The sequence below is a fragment of the Eumetopias jubatus genome, unplaced genomic scaffold (assembly GCF_037043125.1).
Source record: "Eumetopias jubatus isolate StellerSeaLion01/CBP00866 unplaced genomic scaffold, mEumJub1_p1.0 scaffold_2, whole genome shotgun sequence".
Classification (NCBI taxonomy): Eukaryota; Metazoa; Chordata; class Mammalia; order Carnivora; family Otariidae; genus Eumetopias; species Eumetopias jubatus.
This window is the reverse complement of record NW_028274808.1, coordinates 132,152,905-132,173,554: the sequence shown is the minus strand read 5'-3', so window position 1 is coordinate 132,173,554 and position 20,650 is coordinate 132,152,905. Positions and strand designations below refer to the sequence as shown.

At 36.2% G+C, this 20,650-nt stretch overlaps 1 protein-coding gene across 5 annotated transcripts in view; it reads right to left on the bottom strand.

The window, feature by feature from the left end:
• Positions 1-20,650, bottom strand: part of KLHL8 (kelch like family member 8) — a 58,578-nt gene that overhangs the window by 4,903 nt on the left and 33,025 nt on the right. For 3 of the 5 annotated variants that reach the window (XM_028117800.1, XM_028117801.2, XM_028117804.2), the window contains 6 exons: positions 14,227-14,775; positions 12,814-13,000; positions 8,344-8,487; positions 7,290-7,401; positions 990-1,158; positions 604-763 (listed from right to left, as the gene is read on the bottom strand). In XM_028117800.1, the coding sequence (XP_027973601.1) occupies positions 604-763; positions 990-1,158; positions 7,290-7,401; positions 8,344-8,487; positions 12,814-13,000; positions 14,227-14,775 (1,321 nt within the window). The remainder of the gene's footprint in view (positions 1-603; positions 764-989; positions 1,159-7,289; positions 7,402-8,343; positions 8,488-12,813; positions 13,001-14,226; positions 14,776-20,650) is intronic. The other 2 variants (XM_028117802.1, XM_028117803.1) reach the window with 2 other exon arrangements.

Here is a 20,650-nt window from a genome sequence, read left to right as displayed (position 1 = left end):
CTCCCTCTCCCACTCCCCCTGCTTGTGTTCCCTCTCTCGCTGTGTCTCTCTCTGTCAAATAAATAAAAACCTAAAAAAAAAAAAAGAAAGAAATGCAGAATCTGGGCTCCACTCCTGCCGCTTAACAGTATCTTCAGAATATTCACATGCATATTAAAGTTTGAGAAAGCAATGCCCTATGGTTCCTTCCAATTCTGCAATTCAGTAAGTAAAAAGCAAGATAGAGATACCAACAGCCATTATGCATATGAAATAGCCACTGCTTTGCTTAAAAGAGTCAACGTATAATTCCCTTGAAATGAAGATAAGAAAAAAATTTCTTAAATCTTTAAAGATTTTAGCAAAGCACATTTGTGTTCTTACATTAAAAAATATGTATCTTATTTAAATATTATCCTCTACCTTAGATGTATTTGCTACTCCTAAAACATGAAACATGAAGGCATAAGCAAAAAAACACGAATGTGAACCTTAGTAATTTGAAAGCAAATCTTAGGACTATTCCATTTGAGCCTAAATGCAATATAATTTGTGTTATTGTGTTGTCTTATGACACTACCACTGTACATCCTGCAATAAATTAGAGAAATACCATCCACTCACCAACAACGTATAAGCAACCATGGAGCTCACTAACTCCATTGCCCGCTCTTCGTTGACCCATTTCTTTAACTTCTATCCACTTGTCCAGATGTGGATCATACCTCTCCACACTAGATAAAGAAGCTACTCCATCATTGCCACCTACTGCATAAACATGATTCTAAATAAACAAAGAATAAAAACACAAGACATTAGACTTTTAAGTGATTTATATGTGATTTATCGGTAGACCAGAATGTGTAAGAAAGCAGTGTTTCATGAGATAATATGGTATACAATCATTATCTGCATCCTGGAGATATGAATATAGCAGACCTTTCTTTACTTATTAGGGTATTAGGGCTATGATACAATGCAATCCATGAGCCAACTGCTACATAACTTACTACAAGAGCCACAGAGCCAACTCCTCCACGGGGACTATTCATTGGTGCCACTGTACTCCACTGATCAGATTCTATGTCATATCTTTCCACATCATTGAAGCAAGTGTTGTCATCTAACCCTCCAATTGCATAAATTGGACCTCCCAAGGAGGCCAAGGCAATTCCTCGCCTGCAAAGACAATAAAACATACTTTAGTATCCGGTTCTGTTTCCAGAAAAAAGGTAGTAAAAATATGCTAAAGAAAGTCATTTACTTTTTTAAACCTCAGTGAGGTTTTTGTCCCCATTATTTTTAGATTTATCAAGGCTTTTGAATAGATGGCTACAAGGCTGCCAAATTGTGTGACTATATGTGAATAGTGCCCTCTGGAGTTTTATAATGCACAGCCTACACAGGTTAAACTCAAATGAAATAAAGTGAAACCCAACAAAATAATATAAATGGAGTCCAAAACATTCAACAGTAAAACACTCCATAATAAGAGATTAACAAACTGACAGAAATGTTTTGCTGTGGAGGTCAGAAGTCAATCTCATTTCTAAATTCAAGTCATTGCAGAGCACATGTTTTGATGCAGGTTTTCATGGTACTACACAAAAGAACATCAATTTTTATATTACAAGCTTTATATCACATTGCTTAACTTCTGAAGGGCATTTATTTCTCTTCTTGGAAAGAGGGAGACTTAGCCCTTGTTAAAAGCTAATTCACTGTAATAGTGATCAGAAAAAAATTATACCAATTTCTTAAACAAACACTGCAGCAATAAAAAATTGAACTATTCTAAAACTATAAACTACCATTGACTTGATATGTACTTTGGACAGTGTATTTGCTAAACTTCTACCTTGCTTCTTCATCTGTAACCCATTTGAGAAAGGAGCAGACACAGGAGATATAGAGATAATATAGGTAAAGCACTTAAAACAGTGACTGGCCCATCATTAGTGCTATGTTATTAGCTATATTACTGGAGAGTGCAGCTGGTCAACCGAGATTCTAAGTTTACCAAAGAGAATCCTAAGAAGGATTCTTAAGGGTAATGTTGTTACTCATTTTCAATCCCCTTAATCTCTTTTGAGAATAGAGCAATGACTTACAAAATACTGTGGCTATAAAAATTTGCAGGTGTGTAAACGTGTGTGCACTCTAGAACATACAGGTATTATAATAATGACAGATGTGTACCTAGTAAATATCCCACCCCCTCACCATCCCAAACCAAAATAACTAATAATGTTATTTCCTACTCCTCAAAACTCTCTTGATTTTCATGAAATCACATCTTTGAATTCCCTCCTAAATCTTTGGCTGATGCTATTCTGTTTCCTTTATCAGTGCCTTCCTCTCTACCCCATCATTAAATTATCAAGTTCCCTAAAGGCCTATTATCACTTAAACGCTCTCTGCCAAGGCAAACTCATTCTTTCCATGGATTTATGATAACTCAAATGTATATTTCCAGACACATATCCAACTTCTACATTAAATCTGTCATGTTAGCTATTCAACCTTAATTTTTTTTTGCAAGTGAGTGAGGAGGGAGGAGACTAGAGGAAGAGGGAGAGGGAGAATCTTCAGCAGGCTCCCTGACACAGGGCTCAATCTCATGACCCTGAGATCATGACCTGAGCTGAAATCAAGAGTCAGATGCTTAACCAACTGAGCCACCCAGGCACCCCTCTTCTACCTTAACTTTAATCTGAGATCAAACTCACTGCTTACTTCCCTGTGATAGGCAAATTTTAAGATGTACCCCCCCACACACACACACCCAGTATATTCATCCTCTAGTTTTATTCCCATGCTTATACTACATTATATGGCATAAAGGAGATTACTTGAATGGTCCCAATCTAATCACACAAGCCCTATTAGAGAGGTTTCTCCAGCTGGTAGCAGAAGACAACTCAAAAACTCAAAGAATGAGATGGATTCTGCATGCCACTGCTTGTTTGAAGACAGACAGGAGCACCTGGGAAGGACCTGGGAGTGGCTTCTAGGAATTGAGACGGACACCTGGCAACAGCCAGTAGAAATGAGAAACTCAGTCCTACGGTCTCAAGGAACAGAGTTCTATCAAAAACCTAAATGACCTTGGAAGTAGATTGTTTCCCAGAGCCTCCAGGTAAGAGCTTAGTCCAGCCTACACCTTTATTTTGGCCTTGTAAGACCCTAAGTGGAAAACCCAGTCAAACCCACTAGACTTCTGATCTACAGAACTGTGAGCTTTAATAAACAGATACAAGCTGCTAAGTGTGTGATAAATGGTTTCACAGCAGTAGAAAACAAATACACCCATCACAAGGGAAACAAAAATTTTATCCTGTTCATTGTCTTTTTTTTCCTAATGCAGAAAATTATACCACTATCCACACCCAACTGCTTAAGCCAAAAACTGAAGGATCATCCTTGCTTCTTGTTCTTTCCACCTTACACATCTGATTATCATAAAATCTTGTTGATTGTATACTTCTGAATTATATCTCAAATATGTCCTCTCTCTCCCAACTTTTTCCACTTTAGTCCAAGCCACCATTATTTCTTGACTAAAATATTACAATAACTCTATTGGTCTCCCAAACTGTTTTTACTCTGGTCAAATCCTTTCTCCATTTCATTCCCCTGCTATTAAAAACACACACACACACACGTGTGTGTGTGTGACAGAGAGAGAGAGAAAGCTCACCAGATAAAATAAAAAAACTCTTGGCAAACCTGAAAGGCCCTCATCCTTTCCTATTGTTTCAGCCTTATTTTTTCACACCATTCACCTTGATCTTTCAGCCATACTAGACTTCCTTTATGCTCTCTCCTCTTGTTGACTTCCAGATTTTCAGACTTCATTTCTTTCCACCCATCACCCTTCTATCCACCAACACTTAACCAGAATATATTCTTCTATTCCTTCAGATCTTAGTTTAAACGGAACTTCTTTAAGATTTTTTCCATTCTCAAGCACCCTTTACTTAACCCTATGCTTAGAATTATTGCCCTTGGGGCGCCTGGGTGGCTCAGTCGGGTAAGCATCTGCCTTCAGCTCAGGTCATGATCTCAGGGCCCTGGGATGGAGCCCCACATCAGGCTCCCTGCTCAGCAGGGAGTCTGCTTCTCCCTCTCCCTCTGCCCCTCCCCCTGATCATGCTTGTTCGCTCTCTCAAATAAATGAAATCTTTTTTTAAAAAAAGAATTATTGCCCTTGTAATTATGTCTTTATTTGTATCTTTCCTTCTAGAATGTAAGATCTACAGAAGTAGACCCATGAGATCATGACCTGAGCTGATATCAAGAATCACTTAACTGACTGAGCCACCCAGGAACCCCTGTTGCATGTCTATACACTAATAATGAAGCAGCAGAAAAAAAAAAATTAAGAAAACTATCTTGTTTACAACTGCACAAAAAAGAATAAAATACCTAGGAATAAACCTAACCAGAGGTGAAAAACCTATACTCTGAAAACTATAAAGCAATGATGAAAGAAATTCAAGACAACACAAATGGAAAGATATTCCATGCTCATGGATAAGAACAATTTGTTAAAATGTCTATCCTACTCAAAGCAATCTATAGATTTAATGTAATCTCTATCAAAATATCAACAGCATTTTTCATAGAATTAGAACAAACAACCCTAAAATTTGTATGGAATCACAAAAGACCCTGAATAGCCAAAGCAATCTTGAAAAAGAAAAAGAAAACTGGAGGTGTCATAGTTCCAGACTGCAAGTTATATTACAAAGATGTAGTAATCAAAACAGTATGGTACTGGCACAAAAAGAGAAATATAGGTCAATGGAACAGAACAGAAAGCCTAGAAATAAACCCACAATTATATGGTCAATTAATCGTCGTAAAAGGAGCAAAGAATATGCAATGGAAAAGAGAGTCTCCTCAACAAATGGTGTTGGGAAAACTGGACAGCAACATGCAAAATGAAACTAGACCACTTTCTTTCATACACAAAAACACACTCAAAGTGGATTAAGGACCTCTATGTGAGACCAGAAACCATAAAAATCCGAGAAGAGAGCAAAGGCAGTATTTCCTGACATTGATTATAGCAACATCTTTCTAGATATGTCTCTTAAGGCAAGGGAAACAAAAGCAAAAATAAACTATTGGGACAACATCAAAATAAAAAGCTTCGGCACAGCAAAGGAAACAATAAACAAAACTAAAAGGCAACCTACTGAATGGGAGATGTTTGCAAATGACTTCCCAAAAAAGGGTTGGTATCCAAAGTCTATAAAGACCTTATCAAACTCAACACCCAAAACCCAAATAATCCAGTTAAGAAATGGGAGCAAGACATGAATAGACATTTTCCCAAAGAAGACATCCAGATGGCTAACAAATGAAAAGATGCTCAGCATCACTTATCATCAGGGAAATCAAAATGCAAATCAAAACCACAATGAGATATTACCTGACATCTCTCAGAATGGCTAAAATCAAAAACACAAGAAACAACGCTGTTGGTAAGGATGTGGAGAAAAAGGAACCCTTGTGCATTGTTAGTGGGAATGCAAACTCGTGTAGCCACTGTGAACACAGCATGGAAGTTCCTCAAAAAATTAAAAATGGAACTACCCTAAGATACACTACTGGGTATTTACCCAAAGAATATGAAAACACTAATTCAAAGGAGTATAGGCACCCCTATGTTCACTGCAGCATTATTTACAATAGCCAAACTATGGAAGCATCCCAAGTATCCACTGACAGAGAAATGGATAAAGAAAATGTGGTGTATATATATGTGTGTATACACACACGCACACACATGCACACACACAATGGAATGTTACTCAGCCACAAAAAAAGAATGAAATCTTGCCATTTGCAACACATGGATGGAGCTACAGAGTATAATGTTAAGCAAAATAAGTCAGATAAAGACAAATACCATATGATTTCACTCATATGTGGAATTTAAGAAATAAAGGGGAAGGAAGAAGAGATAAACCAAAAAAACAGACTTAAATATAGAGAACAGGGGAGATGGGTGGGGAATGGGTGAAACCGATGAAGGAGATTAAGAGTACACTTATCTTGGGTGATGGCTATTAAGGACACTTGTGATGAGCACAGCTAGCTCATCATGACCTGAGCTGAAGGCAGATCCTTAACCGACTGAGCCACCCAGGCGCCCTGAGGGATTTTTTTTTATTTTTTTATTTTTTTTTTTAATTTTTATTTTTTTTAAAGATTTTATTTATTTATTTGAGAGAGAGAATGAGATAGAGAGAGAGAGCATGAGACGGGGGGAGGGTCAGAGGGAGAAGCAGACTCCCCGCTGAGCAGGGAGCCCGATGTGGACTCGATCCCGGGACTCCAGGATCATGACCTGAGCCGAAGGCAGTCGCTTAACCAACTGAGCCACCCAGGCGCCCAGGGATATTTTTTTAGTATCTTAAAATACCTATGCCTTAGTCATAAAGGCAGTATCTCACTTAATAGGGAAACATTAGAGACATTTCCACTAAGATCAGAAATAAGACAAAAATAACTACCATCTCTGCTACTATTCACACTGTATTAGATTAATAGGCAATATAAAGAGACAAAAAAAAATTCAAAGCATAGGAATATGTAGAAAAACTGGCAAAAGTTGAATAAGATCTATATTAATTAATACCATTGTATTAATGTTAGTTTCCTGGTTTCAATAATTTTACTATGATGGTGTAAGATGTCAACATTATGGGAGCTGGATTGAGTATGCAGCAGGATTTCTCTATCTCACCACTACTGATATTTGGGGCAGGGAAAATTCTCTGCTGTGGGGGGGCTTTCTTGTGCATTATAGGATTTTTAGTAGCATCCATGGCCTCTCCCAACTAGGTGCCAGCAGCCCTCCCCCAACATCCCCACCCCCAAATTGTGACAACCAAAAAACGTCTCCAGATATTGCCAAGTATTCCACAGAGGAAGTAAAATCATCTTTTGCTAAGCATCACTGGTAAATAGGAACTCTACTATTTTTGCAACTTTCCTTAAATCTAAAATTATTTCAGAGTTAAAGTAAAAAAAAAAAAAATCAATGTTCAGGTTTAGGTGGAAACTATGTTAATCATTACCATATTCTAAAACATAAAAAAATATAAAATATATTCTCAAGAAGGAAAACATAAAAAGTTATAACAAAGCATCACATTGGATGCTAAATTTAACAAAATGTGTTTAAGACAGTATTTAAAGTTTCTAAAAATGTAAAAAGTAGAAAATTGGCCCCTTCAATTATTGGAAGCTTTATTCTCCATCAACAAATCAAAAAAATTTCCATGCTGATTCACCTCTTTGTGTTCATTGATGCCTTCATCATCCATTTATTAGTGAGAGGATCAAACATCTCCATGCTACCTAAATGTTCATTTCCATCATGTCCACCTACTGCATACACTTTACCTGTCAAACAGAGAAGCATGTTCATGATTCCAACTTAAGTAAATTGATATTTATGTATATAACATATACATAAGATCAAAATAGAATAGCATAATTTTCAACAAATATTCTTCTGTTCAACATCATGAATAATGTCATTTAAATAGTCAAATGAAAATAATCATAAGCTTCTACTTAATAAAATGCCAGGAATATGCTGTTAGATATGAAGTTATTTAAATGCTCAAACACTATCCCTACTTTGGTTTCCCAACTTTTTATTACTAAGTAGATGAAATCACTAATAATGCTGTCAAAGAATGTTTAATAAAATTAAAAAATGCTCCATGTTATATGAAGAAAAATAAAATTCAATCCAGTATGATCAAACTTTCTAAGTGAAGTTATTAAAAATACATATACAATAAATAATTTTAAAGGTTACATACAAGAATGTCAACTGTGACTATTTTTATTAGAATGTTTTCATATTTTCCCAAAAAGAATTTACACTTCTATAATCAGAAAAAAAAAGGTATTTTTTTAAAGTCCCCTAACAATTTACCCATGGTTCTGTAATTATTTCATTTTCAGTAACCAGTAAAAAATCCTCTCATTTCAATAATTAGGTATAGAAAAAAGCTGATATATATTTATTAAGTTCAATAAACACTTTTTGTAGTTTGATTATTTTACAAATATAACTCAGAAGAGTTTAACTCTTTATTTTAACTCCCTTTCCCCTAATACTCCTCTCCCAACAAGCACCTACATGCAAGAGATTATTCATTGAGCATCTATGGGCATAAGGCAAGTAAATAAAAAATCACCACACAAATATTTTATTGATATAGTAAAACATTTTATAATTTAGCAATTTTCTTACAGAAAGAAATTCTCATTTAAATATTTTAAAAGAATGTTATCATCATGTGCTATGACTTAAGACAATAATGGACCCACCTTCCACAGAGATTACACCCACGTGCCGCCTTCGACTATTCATTTCTGGCCCAAAAAACCAACTGTTTTTGTTTATAGAATAGCATTCAATACTGCGAAAGGGGTCACCAGATCCACCTCTACCACCTACACAAAACAGCACGCCTAAAGGTAAAGCCAGAAAATACAGATCAAAATTATAGCTCCCTAAATTTTTTTAATTAGTGTGGAAAAAATACTTAGAAAGTCAAAATTTTGATGAACTGCTAAAAAAATGAGTTATTTGGATAACTTCAATGTCATTATGTTACTAAAAATCTAATTTTTCCCCCTTATTTGAATTCCTCAAAGAATAGGATACATCAGCTATCTCTGTTTGCTAACATCCCATTATAGTATGGTTTAGATTTTCACCCACTCTGTAAAACTGCTCTTGCTAAGGTCATAACTACATCCAATTAACTCTTAATTTTAAGATTTTATTTATTTATATTTGAGAGAGAGAGCGTGAGAGCATGAGAGAGCATGAGCTGGGGGAGAGGTAGATGGAGAGGGAGAGGTAGGCTCCCCGCTGAGCAGGGAACCTGATCCGGCCTCTATCCCAGGACCCCAGGATCATGACCTGAGCCGAAGGCAGATGCTTAACGACTGAGCCACCCAGGTGCCCCTTAAGTTAATTTCTTACAAATGCAACACTCAATATGTTGATCACCCTGCGTTTTGGGAAACTCCTTAACTCTCTTGATTTCCATAATACTGAAGTATTATGGAAGTCTTTTGTCTCCAATAATTTCTCTTTCCTATGTTTCCCATGTTTCATCCTTTGCATACTTCTCACATACTTCATACGTTCACACAGGAAAAGTACATTCCTTAATTTTAAATTCCATCTGTATCATAATGCCTTCCAAGCTACGTATCTAAGCCACATTTCCACTTGATGTCCCACAGGCACCTCAAATCCAGTTTATTCAAAAGGATCACCCTTCCTCACCTACCTGAAACCTCTTCCTTCCCGGAGGGGCCCTGCCCTTCCTCTCCCTCACAATTCCACTGCTTTAGTTCAGGCCCTCATCTGCTATTACCCAACTACTGCAAAATCCTGTCCTTTCTTATCACTTAGTAATCTTTTTGCTTTCAGACCTTCAACAGAGTAAACTAATTAAAAGGCTCTTTCAACAGCTTTCTATTACCTAAATCAGTAGTTTTTAAAAACTTTAGCCAATGCCACTAAATTGTAGAGTTAAAAATGGTTAAAATGACAATTTTTATATTATACATATTTCACTGCAATCTAAAAAAACCAAAAAAAAACTCCAGTGTGGTTCAACAATCACCTGGAAGGCATAAACCACAGACTGATGGTCCTGACCTCCAGAGTTTCTGAATCAGTCGGCGTGGGGTAGATCCAAGAATTTATATTTCTAACAAGTTCCCAAGTGAATGCTTATGCTTCTGGGCCAGGGGCCACCACTTCTTTTATACTTTGAGAACCACTGCCCTACAGGATAAAACCCAGCACAGCATAAAGGCCTTGCACTGTCTAATCTGATCTTCTCCCTCCCTTTCTCTCAAACTTCATGTTCCCACAACACGCATACAGGGCTCATCCTCGATGTTCCAAAGCCAATTTTTGGTAACTATCATTCACTTAACACAGTACAGAAATGATCCATTATGCTGATATCTGTCTCCAGAGTCTAAGATAGGTTAGGACTGTATGTTAAGCATTTTGTACTAATCAGGGCTAGCACAGTGCCTGGCATGTACTAGGCATTCAACAGATGAAAAATGAACTGAATACCCCTTTCCTTAACTGACACCTAGAAAAACATCTGTTTATTATTCAAAACTAAGACTGAGGTTTACTTTCTCTATAAAACCTTTTCTGACCGTTCCAAGGTAAAAACAACCACTCTTTTGTGTTCCCCACTATACTTATATCAACTTCCCTTTACCACTTCATTGCATTTATTTATTCACATGTCTATCTCCCTATATTGGACTGCAAGTTCTCTCAAAATAGGACTGGCTATATTCTATGTGTATCTGCATTTCTAATGCCTACCCCAGAACCTGGCATGTGGTAGGTACTAAATAAATATTTGCTGAATGACTGTATTAAAAAATGTACAGAATTGCTTGTGTCATCTTTTCCAACTCAATCCTTGATTTTCCAAGTCAATACTTTAAGTCAAAGAAATTTAAAGTTGGAAAAGGCTTTAAAGATCATTTAAATCAAAATCGTTTATAAATAAACAGGCCTTCAGAGATTACAAAATCTGTCCCAAATTGTAATATTTAATGGCACAGCTGGAATTATAATCCCAGAACGTAATCTCAATGATTGAATAGATTTTCAGTAGAAACTAGTATTTCAGTTATACAGTTCACCAAGGAACATGGAATGAAGGGAAAAAAAGCTAAAAATGAAACAAAAAGATCAGGATATACATACTTTTTATGCTATTTCTCTGTGTGGCCTTGGGCATATTTTTAACCCTCTCTGAGTCTTAGTCTCTTCATCCATAAAATGGAATAACACAATCTGTCTCATAGTAAGTATTGAATCCTACACTAAAACCTACTCATTAAGTTCCTGCAATCATGTGAGAGATCATGTATACAAGGGTCTACGATATGCCTACTATATGCATATAATTCAGGCTACCAAGATGTTGTTTAAATTTAAAACTTAAAGAGGAATTTAATTAAATACCTTGACTTCCTGAAACAGGTTTCACAACTTAAAAAAGCCCTACACTTCAAAAAATTTAATTCTTGACAGCAACCTACAAAAAGAGGAGAATAAGCAGTCCTTTCCATGTTAAACTATATTTGACACTTGAACAACCCAGGACTTATGGATGCCAACTTCCTGTGTAGTTGAAAATCTGCATACACTTTTGACTCCCCCAAAACTTAACTCCTAATAATCTACTGCTGACTGGAAGTCTTACTGGTAACATGAACAGTCGGTTAACACATATTTTGTGTATGTATTATATACCATATTCTTACAATAGAGTAAGCTAGAGAAAAGAAAATGTTATTTAAAAAAATCATAAGAGGGGCACCTGGTTGCCTCAGTCAGTTAAGCATCTGACTCTTGACCTCAGCTCAGGTCTTGATCTTAAGGTTGTGAGTTCAAGCCCCTCACTAGGCTCCATGCTGGGCGTAGAGCCTGCTTAAGATTAAAAAAATAAGAAGAAAGAGAAAAGATATTTATAGTGCTGCAAAAAATGTACATACAAGTGGACCCATGCATGTAGTTCAAACCCATGTTGTTCCAGAGTCAACTGTATTTAGAAGAACGACTTCTTCATAGGTACATATATGGCAGTCATATTTTCTTTACCTAGATAAAATCCCACTATTCATAATCAAGTACTGCCCTTTGTTGTTTTTTTAGGCTGTTCCACAGATCTCTTTATTTGATAACTATACTGGGTAGCAACAAATGCAGACAAACTCTGTTTAGAATACCGCTTCCTGAATTCCTGGACTTTCATTTATCTTCCATCATCCCTCAAATATATTTTTTATACTTGTAAAAAGGAACATAAGTGAACATGAACCAATTAGGAAAATATAGTCTGAAAATTGTGGCAAATCAAGGTAAAATTGCATGCCTCCTTAAATATTAGACCTTTAGATTCTAAGAGTCTAACAATCTATTACACAAATTTTAAATGTATTTAGTGACTTTCAAGTTTGTTTTTTAATTTTTTTTTTTTGTAATCTGTACACCCAACGTGGGGCTAAGCTCATGACCCCAAGATCAAGAGTGACATTGCTCTTCCAACTGAGTCAGCTAGAGGCCCCGTTTAGTGCCTTTCTTTTGATAAAACACAAAAACTAGTAATATTTAAACACAAAATATGTGTCAAGTTCCATCCTTGACACTAGAGATATAAACCTGAATAAGATATTTACCTGTCTTTGAAGAGCTCAAAACATGTCAAATAAATAAACTTCAATGCAACACAGTAAGAGAAAACAAGTGAAAGTATTCTAAAAGTACAAATGACAGAGGAATGAACTCTGCTAGAAGCATCAAGAAAACTTCAAAAAAAAAAAAGATTTCAGCAGGCTCTTCAAAGTACATAGGACTTATGGCTTTTTAAAAAATTGGCTTATTACAGCGCCTGGGTGGCTCAGTCATTAAGTGTCTGCCTTCGGCTCAGGTCAAGATCCCAGGGTCCTGGGATAGAGCCCCACGTCGGGCTCCCTGCTCAGCAGAGAGCCTGCTTCTCCCTCCCCCTCTGCCTGCCTCTTGTGCTCTCTCTGTCAGATAAATAAATAAAATCTTAAAAAAAAAAAAAAACTGGCTTATTGGCAAAACTACCTGAATCATGTCCAGTAAGAATTCACATTATATAACCATACTTGCCAATTACTACTTTAAGACAATCAGATACTAATCATCTTACAATTAAGTTTGGGAATACAATCCTTCAGTAGAGATGATAAAATGAGTAATTTAATTACCAGCAGTTTGCTTCCTTGGGGTAGTCCGAATGGAGTATTCAAAGTCAGGTACTGCTCTGCTACTCAAGTGAAGATGGTAATTTCTTGCTTCATCCAATAAATCTCTACATTTTAGATTTTGCTTGACAATCTGTTCTTTTGCCACAACACCCATAAGAAAATCAACTGGCAACAGCGGCAAACGAACCTAAGATCATGAATAGTTGCAGATGTAAAATTTAAGTTGTAATCAGATAGTTTATGCTCTACTTTGTAGTATTTTATGTTGTCTTTTTAAAACTCATTTACTACACAAAGCCTTTCTAACATGTGAAGGAAGTTCAATGAGCCAAGTTCTAAAATGATTTCTAGTATGGTCTACACTAATGAAATCAGATTATGTGTTAAATGCATCCTCCCCCCTTTAAATACAGATTTAAGTAGACTGGATAAAATAATTCAATTGTATTCATTCAAGTTTCTTACTTCCAAAAATGGTAGTGTCATAATCAAAAGGCCCCACTGCTGCTAGAAAAAGGCACAATCAAAACAAAATTGCCATGTTTTGTTATTTTGCCTTTTAAAGCTAAGACTGAACAAATGGAAATGGGATTTCTTCATTACTTGAACACAGAAACATTCATAATATTAAATCAGTGTTGTTTTCTCCAAATCAATCACCTTGGAAGTTTATATATTAAATCAGGGATGCATTCCTACTTCAAGTAGAGGCACTCACCTTTCTTCCCTTAAAGATGCACTGATTTTCTAGTGGATTAAGGGGATGATCAAACCAGGTAATATGATTTTGAGTTAAAAGTACATATGCATACACACAAATAAGATAGCTGCAAGATAATGAAACTTTTTGTTTCTGTTGACAAACTTGTTTTCAAAGTAATTCTAAGGCCCATTTATTATCTCCCGACCCAGGTTACCCCGTTGACCGTAAGTAAGTAAATAAGTAAATAAATAAGTAAGTAAGAAAAAAGCCATGTTTCTGAGGTTACAGAAGTGAAACTGTGGTGAGGAAAGAAAATGGAAAGTTACATTTTGTGGTTCTTTCCAGCTAGCAAAGTAATTCACTACAACTCAGAAACTTCACTATAAAACAATACTTAGAGCTTGTTTCCTCAGAACCAGTTTCTATCAGCATAAATAAAATATTTATTACTACAATTTCAAAGGGCTATTTTCAACATTCAGGTTAAAAAGCAAAGAATTATATTTCTAATTAAATGTAACAAATTCAGACTTATCCTTAAATAGCATAGTGAATAAATAGGAAAGTAAAGAGAAAGCCATTTTCACATTGTATTACACAAAGATTTCTATATTCCTTTGGATAATCTACATGTTTCACGATCAATGAAACAATGTAATTTGCTTCCATATCACTTCATTTCTATACACAATCTTATTTCAGCCCCCTACCTGTGCAAGTGTTTCATCCAACCATTTGGAATGATGCTGAGGATTGGCAAGAAGCCACTTGATGGCTGCACTATAGACCTGCTTTTCATTCTCAATATTTAAATCACTGGAGGACAAAAGCTTATGGAGATGTTGGGGTGACACACTTACAAAGTCTTCACACTCCACTACTTCAGTAAAATGCTCACAGGCGTACTGATCCGCCATGTCCATTAAGTCTATTCGGTTGTGACTTTCAGCAAAGGCTCTCACTGCCAGGCAGTTGGAGGGATGAAAATGTAACTTCATGTATTCACAACAAGCTCTAGCCACCAGTTCAACCTGTAGAATACAGGCTGCATATAAGAGAGGTTGGACATTGTCAACAGTCAAAGTGAGCCGTGAAGAATAGACAAATTTTACCAAGTCTTCTATTGCATCACCATCAAAATCTCTGATCTCAATCAGTGTTTGCTTAGCTTCAGCCATTTCAGAGAGAAACATGGCTCTGAAGTAGGGGATAACACAAGCCAATACTAGTTTGTGACAAGAGATTAGCTTTGAGCCAACCTGTTCAAAGCAAAGAAACAAAAGAAGACTCAGTTTCACATAAATAACAGTTTTAGATCAGCATTGAGCATATGGGTAGCAGGGACAAAAACCCACGCGGATTTAGTGTATTTGTTTTAACAATGCAATCCTTTGGTCACTTATTTTAATCTAGGCCAGCTGCAATTTTCTTCTTCCAAATAAGCCACTTATCGTCTATATATTGTCTATAATGTATATATAGTAAAATCATAAACTATGATTTTCTATATTATCTCAAATTTCAGGAGCATTCTGTGAATAAATGAGAAGAGCAACACACATCATCTAGCACTAGTTGGGCACTATTTTTGTTTTAGGTCTGTGAATCCCTTTCTAAAAAAAATTTTTTTTCCAGTCTTATTGATATAATTGACATATGACATTTTGTAAGCTTAAGTTATACAACGTAGTGATTTCATATATGTATATATCATGAAATGATTACCACAGTGTTTATTAACTAACACCTCACATAATTACAATTTTTTCTTTCCTTGTGATAAGAGCTTTTTAAGATCTCTTCTCTTAGGGGCACCAGGGTGGCTCAGTCGGTTGGGCATCTGTCTCTCGGTTTCCGCTCAAGTCATAATCTCTAATGGGTCATGAGAGCGAGCCCCGCGCTGGGCTCCACACTCAGTGAGGAGTCTGCTTGGGATTCTCTCCCTCTGCCCCTCTCCCCAACCCGTGCTGAGGTATGCATGCTCTCTCAAATAAATAAATCTCTTTTTTAAAAAAAAAAGATCTCTTCTCGGGCGCCTGGGTGGCTCAGTCGTTAAGCGTCTGCCTTCAGCTCGGGTAATGATCCCAGGTCCTGGGATCGAGCCCCACATCGGGCTCCCTGCTCAGCGGGGAGCCTGCCTCTCCCTCTCCCACTCCCCCTGCTTGTGTTCCCTCTCTTGCTGTGTCTCCCTCTGTCAAATAAATAAAATCTTTAAAAAAAAAAAGATCTCTTCTCTTAGCAACTTCTAAATATACAACACAGTATTAATTACAGTCACCATGTCAAGCACTATTCTAAGTGCTTTTCACATATTAACTCAATTGTCCCAATGCCCCTATAAGTAGATACTATTATGATCCACTATTTATCAGTGAGAACATTGAAGCACAGAATAAACCATTAGTTAGTAGTATTTACTAAGAGCTTAACTAAAGTTTTTTCATTTCTTAAATTATTTTGAAATAATAAAAACACTGAAATCTTACCTTATTTGTTGAAAAATTACACTACTGTCAATAGTTTGCTGTTGTTATTGACACAGTAAACTTTGCTCACTAAATCTGTTCACACTCCATTATTTCCTACAGATAAATTCCTAAAAGTAGAAATGGTATTTCAAAGTATAGGTGCAGTTTGGATTTACACTGCTAAATTGTCTATTTCTGATCTACCTACAATATCTGTGCCATATTTTGACTGCTAACTTATTAAAAAATATGTCAATTTGATGAATGAAATATTATCCCACTGTTTTATCTTTTACTAATATATCATTGAATCATTCATTAATTTGGGGCTATTTTTATCTATGAACTTTTTCCTATGTGACTTTTTTCATATGTATTTGTAAGAACTCCTCATACATTTAGAGTGTGAGTCGTTTGTCATATTTCAAGCTTTTCTCTTTTATGATGTACTTTTTTTTATTCACCCCCTATAGATTTTTACACAATCAAATCGATCTTTGTCTTTATTATTTCTGCCTTAGATGTTATGCTTAAAATTGGAATCATTCTAATAGTCCATAAATGTTAACTTCAGGTATTCCAGTATTTTTATGACTTTACTGTTTTACACTTACATCTTTATTTCCATCTGGAAGTTTCTGGTACTGAGTATCCAGTTTTCCAAGCACTTTATGTTAAATAATCATTAAGTACAAGTAATAGGATAGTGTTTTATAAATTTTCCTGTTTGCCTGTAGCAGTTTGACTGTATAATACACTTATAGTTGTGTCTCATTATTTGGGAATGAATTTTAAAATGAGAACTTCTAAAGAAAAAGGCCTGAGGAGTATTACAATGTATAAAGGCTTTTGTTTATAAATGTTCCTCCCTGACCTTTTTTCACTAACGTGGAAGAAAAATGAATATCCCTTCAACAAATACAGGATAATCATTTCTTAGTTATACTATATTTAATTTTCTAAAAGAATTCACAAGGCAGGATTTAGATTCTACTGAGATTCAAGGTGTAACCTAGACTAAAGCAGAAAGCTTGGCATGTTTTCAAATTCACTTCAGTCCTAAAATGGGATCTGAAACCTGATATTAAACATTTTAAAAACAGGCTAAAAATATCTTTTTTTTAAGAATATCTGCATATGCTGGTGGCACCTGGGTGGCTCAGTCGTTAAGTGTCTGCCTTCGGCTCAGGTCATGATCCCAGGGTCCTGGGATTGAGCCCTGCATCGGGCTCTCTGCTCTGCGGGAAGCCTGCTTCTCCCTCTCCCACTTTCCCTGCTTGTGTTCTCTCTTGCTGTGTCTCTCTCTGTCAAATAAATAAACAAAATCTTAAAAAAAAAAAAAAAGAATATCTGCATACGCCACCATTGAGATTTCGTTTCTATGTAAATATCTGTAAATCTCACATGACATAAATCTGCTTCAACAACCTGCCATTACAAAAAACAGAATTCTACAATTTCCAGTTAAACATTATTTTAACACTGCTTTCTTATCCAAGCTGTATAAATCGATGGACCACAAACTATTTTCATATTGTTCATGAGGCTTTGTCTTGCAATAACTCTTTTAATTTGATTCAAATAAACTAAAATTTGAATATTTAATACACACACAATCACACCCCCTATGTGCGCTTTTAGAATAAAGACCCATATTAATTTTAAAAAGGTCTTTGAGCCATGCGTATGAAATAGCAACATCAAAATATTTGGCTTTTTATGCATTGATTCTCCTTTGACATTATATAGTCTCATTATATTACTGAAACTTTATTTCTATATTCTTCTGCTCTGGTACATAAAAATAATTATCAATTACCAAAAACATTTCATCAGAAATTTAGGAATGAAAGAACACTTCATCAGAAATTTAGAAATGAGGGATGCCTGGGTGGCTTAGTTGGTTAAGCGTCTGCCTTCGGCCCAGGTCATGATCCCAGGGTGCTGGAATCAAGCCCCGCATTGGGCTTCCTGCTCAGTGGGGAGTCTGCTTCTCCCCCTGCTTGTGCTCTCTCCCTCTCTCCCTCTCTCTTGCTCTCTCAAATAAATAAAATCTTTAAAAAAAATAAATTTAGAAATGAGGGACAACTGGGTGGCTCAGTCAGTTAAGCCTTTAGCTCAGGTCATGATCCCAGGGTCCTGGAATCGAGTCCCACATCAGGCTTCTTGCTCAGTAGGGAGCCTGCTTCTCCCTCAGCCTGCCACCCGCGCCCCCCCCCGCCGCTTGGGCATGCTTGCGCTCTCTCTCTCTCTCTCTCTGACAAATAAATAAAATCTTTTTAAAAACCTGCATAATGGAAACAATGGATAACATTTTAGAGATCGAATAAACAAGGATGGACAAATATAAATATTTAAATAGCTCCTTTTCTGAACATGAAAAAATCAAAATATCAATTTATTACTTGAACGTCAGAAAGTAAAAGTGATCATTTATTACACTGTTTAACATAGAATGCTTAAGTGTTAAATATAAAATCACCTCCTCTATCATTTTTCTTTTATTAGATCTGTCTGCCTTCCAGTCAGGAGTTATCTGTTACATTTATAAGGCTAATAATTTTATCATTTCTACCTCTTGGAAGTATGCTAGTATAATGTAGTTCATATATTTTGTTTCCCTGAAATCTTTTGGAGGACTTATTCATATCTGGTCATTTAGAAGTTTGACACCAAAAAATTATGACACTTAGTCTTGAAAGTATTTATTAGAATTCTATAAATATTTGTTTAAAAAATTACAGAAACATGTACCTTCAAAAAAAAAAGCCAAAAGATATGAATAAAACATATTCAGTGGCAGCATCAACAGGTGATGTGGGAGGTTTCCCTCCTCTAATAATCTGTTAACCTCTTTAAGTAAAATTAACTATAATCTTTAATAAGAATTACATTTCCTCAAACTACATAAAGCATGAGTATAAGCATCTTTGTAATGTTACTCCTTTTGATCTATAACATATAATTTAAGCATTATGAGTGCCATGCAATACCTCTGCAAGACAAATTTCCCCATCCTTTATCCAACCAAATTGTTGCCCTTAAGAAGCTTGCCCCATACATAATTTTAGACCTGCTACTGGATATACTGTTCAAAATGTTTTCATTAATAAACAATATATAAACAAGTTTTACCTCTCCCTGGAATGACCTCTAGATAATAATCTCTTATGTGAAGCCTTTCCAATCACCTCTCAGGCATAATTCATAAATCCTCTCCTTGGGGCGCCTGGGTGGCTCAGTTGGTTAAGCGACTGCCTTCGGCTCAGGTCATGATCCTGGAGTCCCGGGATCGAGTCCCACATCGGGCTCCCTGCTCGGCGGGGAGTCTGCTTCTCCCTCTGACCCTCTTCCCTCTCATGTACTCTCTCTCTCTCATTCTCTCTCTCTCAAATAAATAAAATCTTTTAAAAAAAATAAATAAATCCTCTCCTTTGCTACCATAAAAATAACAAAAATGATAATCACTAAATTGTACTATCATTCACTGTGTTTGTGCCTATCTCTGGCTAAATTTCAAATGCCTTCAAGGCAAGAAAAGAATATTATTCAAATTTCAAGTTTATTTATACTCTCCACGTACTAGAGTAAGACCTTAGTAAATATATGCTAAATAAATTTGTTATTTCTAATATAGGTGCTCATTTTGGAATTTAAAAATCAGCTAATGACCTTATATACAAATAAAATCTGGATAACTGCCTTTTTTTAAAAAGGATTTTATTTTTTTAAAGATTTTATTTATTTATTTGAGAGAGAGAGAGAGCACAAGTGGGGGTAAGGGCAGAAGGAGAAGCAGACTCCCCGCTGAGCAGGGAGCCCAAAGCAGGGCTCAATCCCAGCACTCCGGGATCATGTCCTGAACCAAAGGCAGATGCTTAACCGACGGAGTCACCCAGGCGCCCCTAAAGATTTTATTTTTGAGTAATCTCTATACCCAATGTAGGGCTCAAATTTACAACCCCGAGATCAGGGGTCACATACTCCACTGACTGAGCCAGCTCAATGATCTTTCTAAAATGTGTGTCTCAGGGCACCTGGGTGGCTCAGTCGTTAAGTGTCTGCCTTCAGCTCAGGTCATGATCCCAGGATCCTGGGATTGAGCCCCACGTCGGGCTCCCTGCTCAGCGGGAAGCCTGATTCTCCCTCTCCCACTCCCCCTGCTTGTGTTCCCTCTCTCGCTGGGTCTCTGTCAAATAAATAAAATCTTTAAAATAAATAAAATAAAATAAAATGTGTGCATTAAAAGCAATAATGGTCAAAGGAAACATACTAATAAAAGAATGGAGTGACTTTATATTAAAGAATCCTAAAAGTTATATGAATATAAAAAGTGAAGTTTATGTTGAACAGGGCATCATAAATTATCCATAACCCTATTTGACTTAGTTGTTCTATGACAGTTAAATTCTGACAGGTGAAGAAATGTTGAATTAGAGTTAAGAAACAATCCAGTAATAGACCTGTTAAAAGATTAAGTTGTAATACTTTTTAAAGATTTTATTTATTTATTTGTCAGAGAGAAAAAGAGCACAAGCAGGGGGAGCAGTGGGCAGAGGAAGAAGCAGGCTCCCCAGTGAGCAGGGAGCCCGATGCGGGACTCAATCCCAGGACTCTGGGATCATGACCTAAGCCAAAGGCAGACCCTTAACTGACTGAGCCACCC